Source organism: Penicillium diatomitis (genome assembly GCF_028827545.1).
Source record: "Penicillium diatomitis strain IBT 30728 chromosome Unknown utg000003l_segment0_segment0, whole genome shotgun sequence".
In the NCBI taxonomy this organism is placed as follows: domain Eukaryota; kingdom Fungi; phylum Ascomycota; class Eurotiomycetes; order Eurotiales; family Aspergillaceae; genus Penicillium; species Penicillium diatomitis.
Genome location: NW_026623175.1, coordinates 2,440,524 through 2,454,366, shown reverse-complemented (window position 1 = coordinate 2,454,366; position 13,843 = coordinate 2,440,524). Strand labels below are relative to the sequence as shown.

The following is a 13,843-nucleotide window of genomic DNA, read 5'->3' as shown; positions in this document are numbered from 1 at the left end:
AGTCTTATTGAATTGAGCCATTCGCCCGATCCAAAGCTATCGCCCGTTTACTAAAGCTTGAATACGGATCTTTAGGGTCACTGGATTGATAGTTCTTGTAATTGAGGCGTGTAATGAGCTTCGAATGTAAGTGCCTTTATCATCATCGTTCTCGAGGCTCATCACAATCGCAGGCCATAGAAGCCGCGCTCGCAAGGCCTACTGCAACTATGAGATTTCGATCAAGAATCATGCCGGTAATGTAGATTTCACGAAGAACGGGCAGATAGGACTAGGCGAAAATGGGCACCGAGCTGAGTACCTATCCACATAGGCCGCTCTTCTACTGCGACAGTAATTAAGGAAGCGGAAGCCGGGATGCTGCCAGCCAGAAAGTTCGTGGGCTTTGATGTTCAGCCCGATTGCACGTGCCTACTTTATTACCTGGCGAACAAGATCTTTGTATGTAGAATCAACTGTGGGACCTTTGAATTCTGTGCATGAATAGGGTATCCCAACCTGCCCCTCGGATGGCATCACACCCATGAAGAGATAAACCGAAGCGCCAGTGCCTCGACTTCGGGGAAGCTGTAGCGCCGGCGCCATAAAAATCCTGCTAAATTCCTCATCAGTAACCCGCATTTGCCAAGGCAGCAGTCGTCAATGAATAGATAACAAATGGGGCTAAGCAGAAATTGCCAAAGTGACACTGCGGGTTTCTCGGCTGTTTCTTCGCGCAGAGGCATCAAATTCTTCCTGCACATGCGAAGGCTTTCCAGAGACATGAACTAGGCAAGCCTTCTAGAGAAGCGATGTAGGACATCAATTTCACGCGCTTGGTGATGGTTCACGGCGACGCTCAGGTTTAGATGGCGGAGCGTATGTGCTTTTTAGGCACTGGTTGATAATTGAATGGGATGTCAGGACCAGTTTGGGGTTGCCCAGTGTTGTCATGCTGAACAAAGACAAGCGACTTCAGTGGCTCGCACCTCTCTGCGATCTGAGGGATGCAACTCGCTCTTTTTGTCTGACTCTCCAAGTTCAAATTTGCAATCGAAAGGCTCAGGGGCGTTTGGACTTCCAATCCGTTGAATTTGCAGTCGATGCGTGTCTTTAGAGGCCGCCGAGAAGGTATACGGAAGATGAGTCTCAGCGGCCCAAAAAGGGTTCATGGGTGAAGACGGGTTCTAGACCGTGGATGTCTCAGCAATACAGTGGACAAACGCGGAAGAACTTCAAGTTGGGGATTCTCTGCCCACTTCAGACCTCGGTAGGCGAATGTCGTCAAGTGATTGCCGGCAGTTAGGGCACGCCTTGTTGAGCCCAATAGACGTTTGGTGTAGATTCTTTGAGTAGACTGCCAGAAATGGAACGCCAGTCATGCATCTTTAAATCCTTCTGAAGGCAGATATCTACACTGATCAAAGATCGCATGTCCGCGCTCCTGTTCATGTATGAACTTCTCGCTGTTAGGGTCCCGCTCGGTTCCATGCCTGATATCCTTGATCATGGGGCATCATCACAGCTCGGTAGCTCTCCTCGGACGGAGTCCCCGGTGGCTGGTTGCGCTCATTGTTATCCCTGTGCTCTGTATCTAGCTTCTCAAAGAACGAATCGATTGTCCCAGAGCCAGATTCTGGGTCATGTATACGGCCAGTTGACGGATTTGCAGGTGCTCCGCGATGGTGGAACCCTAAACACGGAAGTCGAATTAATCCGCGCGCCCGAGCGACACATCTCTAAAGAGACCAGAGGTGAACGGCTTATACCAGGGCCTATTCACTATGACTAAGGTAGACTCATCATTCTTGCCCAAGTAAGACGCGATGGGGTCCATGAGCTCGTTGGAGATGATGCTGATCTTCGCCATCTCGAACAGTGACGGTCTCTGTAGCGGTAGAGCTGTGTGTCGAAAGGAGAAATGAACCGGATCATCGGAAGCTCGAAGCGCGAATCTGATCTTGGGAAGAGGAGGTAATACGACGGTTCGAGAAACAGTCCCCTGGGTTTTTTACAGTCGATCTGCAGATCTTGCCATGAGGTGTAGTGCATCACACCAATCGAATACTCACTATCCCTCGTTTCACTATAGTATTGCCTCACTGTAGGTTTCGAAGTCTCCGGAGCTTGTACAGTGAAGAAGTGAGTTGGTCTTCGTACGGAAGTGGAATTCTTGGGGGTGGTAGTAGGAGGCTGAGTGTGACGGAAGTCTCAAGCAGACGGTACTTGAAACTCAGCTTTGTCGAAGATGTGGTGAATAGAATCTTTTATGAGAGTAGCTTAGCCGTACCTAAGTGAGCTGAAACCGCGGTGATACCCTGGTTTAAAAGAGGGAGGGAAGTAGAAGAAGAGGATGAATGAAATGAGGTGTGACGTATAGATAATGGAGGGGAGCTAGTGATGAGAGGTGCTAGACGCTTCCAACAGGTGTGCCCGCTTTCAAATGAAGCAATTTTTGTCATAGAGGTAGGTATATCATTAAGATGTTAGACATGGAGATATTTGTGATTTGAGAGATGTCGTATGGATGTTTCCAGCGGTTGCTTCCGATTTTCAATCAGGCAATTGTCACTGCAGTGATCCCGTCAGGGTGTCGAACATGAAGAACTGCCAATAGCGGATGCCGGCTGAGTCTAGAAAAGACCGAGGGGTGACTTTGAACCATGGATAGAAGACAGTTGATATTGGGACATCTTCGTAGGCGCGAGCTACCTAGCTTTTATGTTGTAGCCGGGCAAGAAATACAGTCTGGCAGAAGCTCACTCTTGACACCCACTTTCTAAGTCCGAAATTGGCGACTAGAAGAATTCGCATCAAGAAGGCTACGCTACTTCTGTCTGAATAACTCTACCAATAGACGTCAAGTTTTCGACAATAATATCACTTAGAGGCGCTAGGGGAGCAGAGCTGAAAGCAAGTAGCTGTTTTGATGCAATTCGCAGACGGAGCATGCCGTAGTCATGATGAAATCTCCAATCGATAGATGTATTGGTCCAAGGTGACTACGGTTTGGACTCAACAATTTATTATGATAAGTGAATGGACTCTGTTACTGGCAAATTCGAGCTTGAGTTTCTCGAAATAGAGCTCTAAAAAGGCAGATTTACTGACCTAGTCTTTCGAGTGGGTTGTCATTTTGTTGAGGGTCCTGCCTGCAGTAAGAAATGAAAAAGCTGCAGCTGTCAGTGTCATGGAGGAGACAATCTAAGTTTGTGTTATATAGTCGATTCCAGATAAGAAACAAGTTACTATGTAGCAAAAAGCCTTCGGTGGTTCGTTGCCATTGTCTGTCATGGCAAACCCGATTCGAGAGGTATCTTCGAAGATGATCAGGTTCTTGGCATTCGGAGTAAACAGCCGTCTTCCCATTCTAAGCTCAGCTCGGTCACCAACATCAATCCGCAAGACTATCAGGAGTTTAGTATAGTAGCATGAGATTCCATAGCACATTTATCTCATGATATTGTTCGTATGCCATGTGATCCCGCCGCTCGCCGCAGTCCATAGCTTGGATAGAATCTTTCCTCCGTAGCAATATCAGCCTCATCCCTCTCTCATATCGGGTGGCTGCCCCTACATTTGTAGTCATATCTCATCAGGTATTTCACAGATGTTGTTCAGACGACGCTGAATTGAAGTATTGGGTCACGGATTGGCCGACGACCGATCACTGTCGTCAGGTAGATAAGCTTTTGATGTGGAGATCTCGACGAGTCGGGTACGTCGAGTGATTAGAGCCTTTCAAGGTTGGAGCCAACGTGATTCTACGGAGAACAATAGAAAGGAAATCCTCAGAAGTGTGATTTGAAAGAACCCTCCAAAAAGCCTCCAAAAAGCTTTCCAAGAGACCGCACAAAGAGATCCGTATGATTAGTATTCAGCCTACGAGTGCTGAATTTATGTCCACAGAACGAGCTAGGGTAATGTGCATACTCCTGTTAGCCGTGCCACTACTTTGTGTAGCTTCTGAGCTTACTCTGTCTGAGTGCATGTGCTAACAATACGTTCGTTCCCGTTTGGGCCGCCCTAGACGAGAAGCTCAGGGCTTGCAACGGCTCTGTGCTCTCAGTCTGAGCACTACGCTAACATGTACTGGATCGACGTTCTTGAACGTGTCTGGAATCAAAAGCTCGGCTACAAGTCCTCGTTCAGCGGATCAGTATCTCTGTCAAGTAACAAGACCATCTTGCCCAGCGGGATCGTTTCCGTTGTCTACGACCGACTGAATGTATTCACACAGGGGACTGTAAGTCCATACATTAAGTGCTGGCGACCTGCTGCCTCTCTTGAAGCATCGTCATGCAATGTACCATGTGTTCCGCCGGCCGCGGTGTTGAAAGACAGTCTTTGAGGAATGATGCTGTCCTCTGGGATGTCATCAGCTTCCTTCTGCTCCTTGACCCTGGAGGATGCCCCTTCGCAGATGTAAACGGCGCCTCTACTCTCTCTCAAAGAGCCACAAGGAGAGATCAGAGCTTTGTTCTTCCTTCACGTTTGTCAACACACAGCCACAATACTGCCAGAGTCGTCTCCGTATCGAACGATATCAGTCCTTCTGGCCAGTACAACAACACAACTCGGACTTAAGACACTGATATGCATTTGTCAGCTGCTGTGAGTCTAATCTATCCGTGAAGAGTCTGCAGGCTCATTGTCTCGTGTTCGTCGATAGGAGCAGTGGGCATTCCTCAAGCTGACCATATAATTGACTAGGGCATTGTCCAAAGGGAGATCTCGGGGAAGTGTTGACCCTCCGTGGAGGAGCTGGCTCACGTGACGAAAATGAGATCTGATCCCTGCGAGTCTCCTGCGAGTGCGACAATCATCACTTATACCCGTAAAATTCATGGTTGCAACTCGATGCAACCCACACCCGTAATCACAAGTTTCACGTCGGGGCATGTTGCCCAGGTGAGAGGGGAACATGGAGAGAAGAGAATGACAGTGGTACCCAATTGCAGGGAAGTACATCGCCTCGGACAGTCACAGCAGAAATGGTCAATGGAGTCACAAGTTCACAACCAATCGAGGACAGATACCTACATGGCAGAGGACCCTCATGCGAGAGCAAGGCATTGGCAGTAGTGAAGATCGACTCTTCCCGAACACCTGCCAGCAGCACCAGGAAATATGATGATCAGCAAGATGGGCCATGTTCCAGTTCCAGACTATCCTGGTGTCAGATCAGAAAGTCCTGGTGTTGTGAGGAGTGGAGGCGGATAATCATCAAACAGTGTTGCGTGGATGTACCACTCGGGGTCGGGGTCACCTCTCGGCACAGACGCCCCTGTCGAACCGGGACTCGGGCCAACGTTGCGAACCTTTCTAGTTCTACTGTGTCAATGTGTAACTAATGTGTACTGGACTCCTGGTAGTCTGCTACTACTACATCTGCCCGGGCAGACATATCACGGACCAAGCGTGCACAATTGCACATTGCAAACGTGGTAATCAATTGATGAATGTTGAATCTCCTGTCCCTCTCCGTACCACTTGTGTCCCCTTTCTCGCTGCTCAGGTGCTCACTCCTTTACCGCCCCCCCCCCCCCCCCCCTCTGTGATCTTCACACGTGATTGGAGAGGTGGCCCCACATGAGTGTAACCGTCCCGACCGGTTGGGCCGACTACCACCGTTGCACTCAAGGGGGGCATCGAAACCAAGTATGGGGCATGCCGCGCAGTGGAATGTCACAAACCCTAGTCCTCTTGTGTCCTGGACGCTGGTCATCGCAACCTATACGCATGTGAATGAATGTCAATAGTGTCACCCTGTGTAGTCGGTTATGCAGCCCTGGGTTCTAGATTCGGTCGTACGCTTGCTGAGAGATATTGTTACTGCTCAGTGCCGATGCGGCAGGGACAAGATCATGGCCGATCCCCTCAGTAGGACCATCTTCAGATAACCATCGAGGAACGTGAACCCTCAGTACAAAATTAAAGTGCCGAGTTTAACCTACTTTTTTCAGTCTAACTCGGTCTTTTTTTTTTAAAGTTTGGTGTGTGTGAGATTTTTGATTTTCGGCCATCATTTTTTGGATTTCTTATTTTTCTTTTTTTTCTGCCATCGAGCCGCAATGCACCGACCAAATGTGACGATCAATGCGAAAGACTCGTAACTGAAATCTCGTAAGATGAGATCCTGTGATCCAATCATATAGAGCACTGGGGAGGCAAGATCCTTAATGAGGCTCAGAAATTGGAGACTCACCGCCCGGTGACCCTGACTCCATAACAATACCATACGTGAGACCGCCTTCTTCCTCCCCGACATGACCACCGCAAGGGCGTTCGAGTTGCACCGTAACACTACAGTGGTGGCCAAGAATGGGCCAGTGTTGATCCATGCTTCAACCTCCCACAGCTGCCTCCCAGACTCCCTTTTGTTGCCCGTCACGTAGCCACCTGCAGTGGAGTCGGGTAGGGTCTCGTCTCGTGTCTTATGTCACTCATTGATACTTTATGAGCGGGTTCGTGAGGGGAGTTTAACCACCACCCACTTGGCCCTGGAGCCGTTTGTCCCCCGTAACCCCAGTTTTGGAGTACAGTGAACACGGAACTGTCGCGACCCACGAGTCACCAGTACCTCCAGTACCTCCAGTACGACCGGTGTTGCGCCTGCGCCGGCTGCCACTAACAAGTACCACTGCTACCTTTACTACGCTATCGATCCACCCTCAACACTACCACTGTACTCTCTCCGCAAGGAGTGTCACCTTACGGCTCTTTTTTCTTTCTTCTTTCTTCACTTCCTCATGGATCTCGGTGGTTGTTTTCCACCCACATGAACCTTCACTTCGCAGCTGCACCTTTTCTCGATCGACTGCTTTTCTATTCAAAGCACACCCACTGCGCTCCGTTCGGCCCATGCAGGATGAACTGAGACTCCACCGCAACCCATACTTCCGATTCCTCTACACTCGACAATAACACACCCGCCTTACTACGTCGGTCACCCTCTTTCGCAGAGCTGGGCTTGTGATCTCTCCGCCTTCGAACATTACCTTCGAACACGGCCTGTCCCTCTCTCTCTCTCGACCTCTAGTGCGTCTATCGATTTAGCCGGCCATGTCGGCCCCACTCATCAAGGTCCTGCACCGATTACAGGAGCTCTTCAATAATGTGGTCACTGCCCTGGAAGCCATGATCCTGTTTCCGTCACTATTCCGCGGTCTTTCGCGCAGGAAGCGCAAGCCATTTGTTGGGGCTCACTGGCGCCGACGCGCGCTGGACGATTTCGCTCAGGAAGTCGAGACCCTTTTTACAACCCCGCTGTCGACTCCCACCATGCTGGAGATGTCGAAGAAGATCCGCGCACAATTCCGGGTGTGTCTCCAGCAAAGCCCCGTCTGTATGCTTCCGTCCTACAATCACGCTCTACCTACCGGTTCCGAGAAAGGCACGTTCCTCGCGCTGGATGTGGGCGGCTCGACTTTCCGTGTGGCGCTGATCGAACTGCACGGACGGGACGCTGAGATGCGCATTGTGAAAGTGGCCTCGTGCTACATCGATAATACCGTCAAGCTTCTGCAAGGCACACAATTCTTCGACTGGATGGCAGGACACATTGAGAAGATGTTGCAGGATGTTGGTACAGACTATGGTCGGGGCGAGATGGCACTACCCATGGGCTTGTCGTGGTCTTTCCCCATTGACCAGACCTCACTGGGCAGCGGATTGATGATCCACATGGGCAAAGGCTTCCATTGCTCCGAAGGTACCGTGGGACAGGAGCTGGGTGACTTGCTGATTCAGTCCTGTCGGAAGCGCAGTCTGAACGTCTCCATGGCGGCGATTGTCAACGACAGTTCCGCGGCCTTGCTGTCTCGCGCCTATGTGGAACCTAAGACTCGCATGTCCTTAATCCTGGGCACTGGCACCAACATGGCCATCCATTTCCCAGTCACTGAGATCGGCCGAAGTAAATTTGGCGTGCGTCCCGAGGGCTGGTTTGACTACGCCAAGCATGTGATTATCAACAGCGAGATGAGCATGTTTGGTGGTGGTGTGCTTCCCATGACCCGATGGGACGAGGTGCTCAACCGTACACACTTGCGCCCTGACTATCAGCCACTCGAATACATGATCACAGGTCGTTATCTTGGTGAAATTGTCCGCCTCATCATCGTCGAGGCCGTTGAAACAGCAGGCCTGTTCGGCGGGGAGCTTCCGCATTCTATGCGCGAGCCGTACTCGTTTGACACGAGCATCGTTGCTTGCATTGAAGATGACTCTTCCGCCTCCATGTCTGCCTCTGCCGCTTTACTGCAAAAACTGCACACCTTCCCGAGCTTCCCTCCCATCGAGGACTTGCGTTTCCTTCGCCGGGTCTGCCAGGTCGTCTCGCGGCGTGCCGCCGGTTACCTCGCAACTGCCATTCACAGCATGTGGTGCCTGCGCAATGAGGTTGAATGCCCCACGACACTCTCCACGCCCGACGATTTGGTGAAGAGTACATCTGAAGTCACAGTCGTGGAAAGCGATGATACCGAGAAGGCTGTCTCGATCGCCTGCGACGGTACGGTGATTAACAAATACCCCGGCTTCCGAGATACTTGTCAAACCTATCTGGATCGACTTTCTGCAGAGTCTCACCACACTGTGGGCTCGGCCATTCGCTTGGAAGCTGCGCCTGAGAGTGCTATTCTTGGTGCCGCCGTGGCTGTGGCCGTCGCCATTGCAGACGCTCCAGCGCAAAAGTCATGATTATCAGGAACATTGGTCAGAAAAATCGAAATCGATGCTCTTTCTGTAGAGCTCTGCTGCAATCGTGGCTTTAGACTGGTTCCATCTTCTGGCTCTTTTTCATGATTGATTCTTGGTCTCTGCAATTCTTCCTTATTCCTCAGTTGATGTTCCACCTCTCAATACGCGTGCCATTGTCCTGGGCACGTGGCCTCCTCGTTGCAAGCAGGATATGCTGCTTGGTCTCTCTTATCATCTTCTTCGGACCTCTTGGGTTATGCATTTTATCGGTGTTACTTTTCGTCATTTTACTTGATGCATGTGCACAATGAGCACACGGATATGTGATCTCTTTTCGTGGAACGTCTTCTTTTGATTCCCCCCTTCAATGCTTTTTACGCGTTCAATTGACATGGGTGGCTTTGGGTTTAATAATCCGTCTGGGTATTCAAGCCCTCCGAGGGGGCAGTCAATCTATTCTTCTTCAATCGCTCTATCCCATCTCATAGTTCTCTCCAGTAGGGAAAAACAAAAACTAGGCGACTATTACCGAGACTGTCCACGATCGTCCGGTCCGTCGCCACGGGTGACTGTGCCGAAGCACGGTGTAATGTCTACCGTAAATGGAACGCTTCGATCTAAAGGTGTATTCTCCAAAGCTGGCCGTGGTCGTCATCTGAAGCGACCTCCTCCAGCCCACGCAGAGATGAAAACAATTGATTTCGGTCTGCGTGGTAATCTGTCTAGCTGGGCGACAAGTCGAACTAAAAGCCGCACGAGCTGAGGTCTGGGTGAATCGTGGACTTGACGGAGTAGTGATGTCGAATGAGGAAGAGTTAGCTCAGGGATGGATAAATATATGTGCAGTCAGCAGTATGTACCGTGTACCGTGCAGTGGGGTGCTAGTGCTACTACATTAGGTGTAGTAGGTACTTCAGCCAGCCAGTGCAGGTCCACGAACGTCTACCTTCGGACTTGAAGCTACTACCTCACCTAACAGTAGTACTAGTACTAGTAGGTGCCGGCGGGAGATTGGGTAGGTACCGTAGGTCCTTAAACCTCAAACCGGCTGGATGCGTACTTTGACTTTCTATCCAAGTTGTTGGAACTCTTGCATCATGCGAGGGCTAGGCCTGTTCAGTGCTAGCTCCGCGTTCAGCGCTAGTAGCTCAGCTACTAGTTAAATACCTTAAGCTAGTCGTAGTAAGCCACCCTATGACTTGGCTTTGAAGTGTTCCAACTTGACATTGTTCAGTTGTTTCCATCTTGGGGTGGTATTCTTTGCGAGTGTGGCCAGCCCGGCCTTTGTCCGGTTCAGGTACGATTTTACGAGTAGGCACCTAGGATAGAAGAGAAGACGGACGTTTCTCGTGGTAGAGGAGGGATGATGGTCGAATGCTAAGACGTATAAAAGAGACTGTGGTCATGAGGATGTCGGACATTTACAGCGAAGTCAAGTAGCAGTTTTTCTTATCTGACATGTGCTTTATCCTTTCGATCGCCCGTTCAATTTCTATCTTCTTGTTGTTGTTCATGCTGGGGTACCTTCGCTAATGGTGAGAATGATTTTCACTTCTCGTCTCGCATTCTCTCTGGCCGGTCTTCCATTCACTGTCAAGGCCTAACCAGTCAAGACCGATGACTTGCACTGTTGCTCGGGTCCAGGAACCCAGGTATGTTGTTGTCCGGTCGTAGAAGACTCGCATTCATCTCACCACAACCTGCCAGGTCCCCGATATCGAGGTCAGCGGGGACGAGCTCTGGGACAAGACATCCGGTGGCTGTTACGTGAGTGATGATTACGTGAAGACCGGTACAAGCGGCGGTGGTTCCAGTTCCGGCTCTGGCTATGGCTCTGGCGCAGCAATCGTCGGGGCTCCCGAGAAAGAGAAGGATCTTTCCTATGCGTGTGGAGGGGCAAGGCTGTGCCGGTCCCTCTAGTGGTGGCTTTGATTGCTCGGGTTCGACGCAGTACTCGCTCTGTCAGGCGTTGAACAAGAGAATTGCCCGCAATGCGTAGTCTCAGTACGATGCCAGAGAGTCAAGGTAGGCGCATTCCTTGGGCTCAGGCTCAAAAAGGTTGGTTTGTTCTTTTGGAGGTGAGAATGGGAACTGCGCTACCGGCGTTGCTCGTGTCGGGATCTTCATTCGTGATGGGTTGATGATCAATGCGGCACACGCTGGTACGCCGCTCCGAGAACAGTCGACTTGGACTTCTTCTGGCGGCGAGAGCATCTGTCCTTATGCTGTGCGGTATGCTTGAGTAATATGTCGTGGGGGTTCTCGGACCAAGCTGACTGAGATGTGTAGGTTCTGGTGAGCGCTATAGCTCTCTCGAGCGTGGAGGTCAGAGGGTTCAGAGATTTGAATGAGACGAAGCGAGGTCCCGCAAGGTGAGAGGTTCAGGGTGGATAAAGGCATGCTATGGATGTCGTATCAAGCATACTCCCAGTACTGTCAAGATCCCAGTATTGACACATATGCTTTATCAATGTGACATGGACCGATATGCAAAGCAATGTTCATTTCCTAGCACTCTCATTCCTTGCAAATGTCCTCGAGTAGACCGAGCATTCGTCGCTGAAGATCGGAGAGATCTGAATTTGTCAACAAATCACCAGTCTGCTCATTTGAGCTAGCGGGTGCATCTTCTTGGCGAATCAGGCTCTTCTGAGTTACAAAGAAGGGAATCTTCATTCCACGAAGTTCGGATATGAGCGCATTTGCCATGGTGACAGATGCCTTGTAGACCTTTCGATCGTACTCTGCGAGCTCTAGCTCATCGGCGTTCTCATCCTTCTCTGAGGTTAGCAAGGGCTAGATAAATAATGAGAACCTCGGCGGAATGCAATGTCGGTGAACATTTACATACTGGAGCCATTGTGGAGTCAACCGGCGCACCGATAGAACGTCTGGTCGCCAGTATCCTGTCAGTTGAAAGCAATATAAAAGCTAGATACGTCGTGGCCATGGCAAAACAAAGACATCGCAATCCGGGCGGAAGCAAGACTCACAGAACGGCGTTAAGCTCCTTTTTCTTATCCCCACGGGCTCGCTGTCTTTCCAGCAGGGCTTCCCGGGCTTTCCACCATTGCTTCTCGTGCTTGTGCTGACTGGTGATCAGTCCGCGAATACGAAGCTGGGTCTCTTCATCTTGGCCAACGGTTGTCATCACATATCGAAGGGCGGCAGGCCATGTAATGATTGTGGATGGATCAAGTGTGGCTGACTTTGGTGCTGGTTTCTTTGCTGGACTGATTGGGCCGCTCTGAACAAGCTGAGTTACGCCAGGCCGACTCCTCTGGGGATCGTGAGTTTCGGCCTTCTTGGGCAGCACGTCCCCAGATGTAACGGCTGGGTTAGTCAAGGTTGACAGTGTCCGGAGGACCGAATTCAGGTCCGATGAATTATACAGATGTTCGGACATTTTCAATGTCGTATCCTTAGTTTGGGAATGCCAGCTTCAGATGAACATAAGAACGGAAATATGCCGAAGGATCAAAATGTCACAGTGGGTGAGCACCGGAGACAATTGGGGAAGCTGGAAGCTGGTGCCGGTAAACAGGATAAGCGGATGTATCGATAAGCCCATGAGGCTATTGGGAATTGAATGTCTTGGCGGTATCTCCGCCTGAAATTTTACCTAAACTTCCCGGTCCTCGAGTCAACGATCTTCTCGCGCCACCGCCAACATCCACCGTCTTTCACACGCCATAACGACAAAAGAGTCTCTTGACCAGTCCTGCTTTCTGACTCCGATAACCGAAACCTATCGTTGAGCCCACTTTCACCTCCGCGCTCGACTCTTCCACAATGTCCCGATCCGCAGCGGATGCGACGCGGTTCACGGCCACGGGGCCCTACGCCAGCTCCAAGGCCGGCAGTGCACCCTACGAGCTCCCCAGCTTCATGCAATCAAAGGACAGCAGCAAGCCCATCAAGCCCTCTGCGCCTCAGACCGGTCCCGATGGCAAACCCGAGACACCGAAACAAAAAGTTGAGCGTCTTCGGGCGCAGGCACGGGCGGCCCGGATGGCTCAACAGACCTCCGGCATGGATCGGTGGATCGAGTCTGGACGGAAGTTTGCGAATCGCGCACACAAAGGCATGGTTTACACGTTGATTGTGGCATCTGGTACGTACTATTCAGCATCAGTGATTATGGATCATACGATTATCTCTCCGGTACCCTGTGAAGGGGGAAGGTTCGTGGCGATGACGAGCTGTCTGCCTCATTCTTTCGGCTCTGGACAAGTTTTCAAAGCTTTAACTTTACGTTGAGAATGAAATCCGCCTGTACAGATACTAATGGTGCTCAATTTACTAGGTGTATGTGGTGTTCTGACAGTCTACTCCATGGTCTCACTGACCCTCTACAACCGACGTCAACGCGCGCTGTGGATCGAAAAGGAAGTCGAGTCTCTCAAGCAAGCCCGTCTCGCTCAGGCCAGTGGTACCGCCACCGCCGAACAATTAGAGATCATCGAAAAGGAAGAGATTGGGGAGATTGTCAAGCGCAAGCGCGCCGAGGAAAAGGCACAGCGACCTTGGGCCAAGGCCAAGCGCTTCTTGTTCGAGAAGTTAAGCCCCGAGGATGCTTCTGTCTCCTCGTCTGCCGCTGGCTCAGTCGCAGCTGCTTCATCAATGCCCGCTGCTATTGAGAGCTCAACGCCCAGTGTGACCGAGGCCGTCCAGGCTCAGCAGGCATTTGATGAAGCCAAGACCAAGGCTCAGGCCACGTCTGGTGCGCCCGTACTCGTACCGGGACAGTTGGACGTTCTGGCAGAGAATATGGAGCTGGCGGCCAAGCAGAACACACGCAGTTGGACGAGTTGGATTACTGGTCGATGAAAAAGGAAAATGGAATGACAACAATGTCGTTGTAAGGGTGTTATAAATCTTTCCCCAAGGCATTCTACACACCATAAGAATATCTTCCTCTGTTTTCTTTTTTTTTTTTTTGAACTCTTTTCTGAGCCGGCGAGAACTTGCACCTGGATTCTGGTTCTTCTCTACTCATCTCATTCTTCAATCCGCAGCTTCCCATCTCTCCTCGTGGCCTTTTCCTCCCGTCCCTTCTTGTGCTCCGTCGAGCGGTGAGCCATGAGCCATGAGAGCGTCAACCTCTCCTTCCACCGCACAGAACGGGCAAAAAAAAGGAAATACAGGGCCCTTCTCCATC

The 13,843-nt window shown here is 50.8% G+C and overlaps 5 protein-coding genes across 5 annotated transcripts; 3 read left to right on the top strand and 2 right to left on the bottom strand.

The window, feature by feature from the left end:
• Window positions 1–1,448: 1,448 nt before the first annotated feature.
• N7539_003033 (uncharacterized protein) lies at window positions 1,449–1,849 on the bottom strand (the record flags this gene model as incomplete). Its single annotated transcript, XM_056932636.1, has 2 exons — window positions 1,449–1,718; window positions 1,763–1,849. The coding sequence occupies 2 exons, from the start codon at window positions 1,847–1,849 to the stop codon at window positions 1,449–1,451; spliced, it is 357 nt and encodes a 118-aa protein (XP_056792595.1).
• A 5,195-nt stretch (window positions 1,850–7,044) lies between these two features.
• On the top strand, window positions 7,045–8,682 carry N7539_003032 (putative hexokinase; the record flags this gene model as incomplete). The annotated part of the gene is made up of 1 exon (XM_056932635.1): window positions 7,045–8,682. One exon carries the CDS (start codon window positions 7,045–7,047, stop codon window positions 8,680–8,682), a length of 1,638 nt encoding a protein of 545 aa, XP_056792594.1.
• A 1,532-nt stretch (window positions 8,683–10,214) lies between these two features.
• N7539_003031 (uncharacterized protein) lies at window positions 10,215–10,602 on the top strand (the record flags this gene model as incomplete). The annotated part of the gene is made up of 2 exons (XM_056932634.1): window positions 10,215–10,217; window positions 10,357–10,602. The coding sequence occupies 2 exons, from the start codon at window positions 10,215–10,217 to the stop codon at window positions 10,600–10,602; spliced, it is 249 nt and encodes an 82-aa protein (XP_056792593.1).
• Window positions 10,603–11,199: 597 nt separating this feature from the next.
• N7539_003030 (DUF2458 domain-containing protein) lies at window positions 11,200–12,088 on the bottom strand (the record flags this gene model as incomplete). Its single annotated transcript, XM_056932633.1, has 3 exons — window positions 11,200–11,478; window positions 11,534–11,588; window positions 11,676–12,088. The coding sequence occupies 3 exons, from the start codon at window positions 12,086–12,088 to the stop codon at window positions 11,200–11,202; spliced, it is 747 nt and encodes a 248-aa protein (XP_056792592.1).
• Window positions 12,089–12,474: 386 nt separating this feature from the next.
• On the top strand, window positions 12,475–13,512 carry N7539_003029 (cytochrome c oxidase assembly protein COX14; the record flags this gene model as incomplete). The annotated part of the gene is made up of 2 exons (XM_056932632.1): window positions 12,475–12,796; window positions 12,989–13,512. 2 exons carry the CDS (start codon window positions 12,475–12,477, stop codon window positions 13,510–13,512), a joined length of 846 nt encoding a protein of 281 aa, XP_056792591.1.
• Window positions 13,513–13,843: the final 331 nt, after the last annotated feature.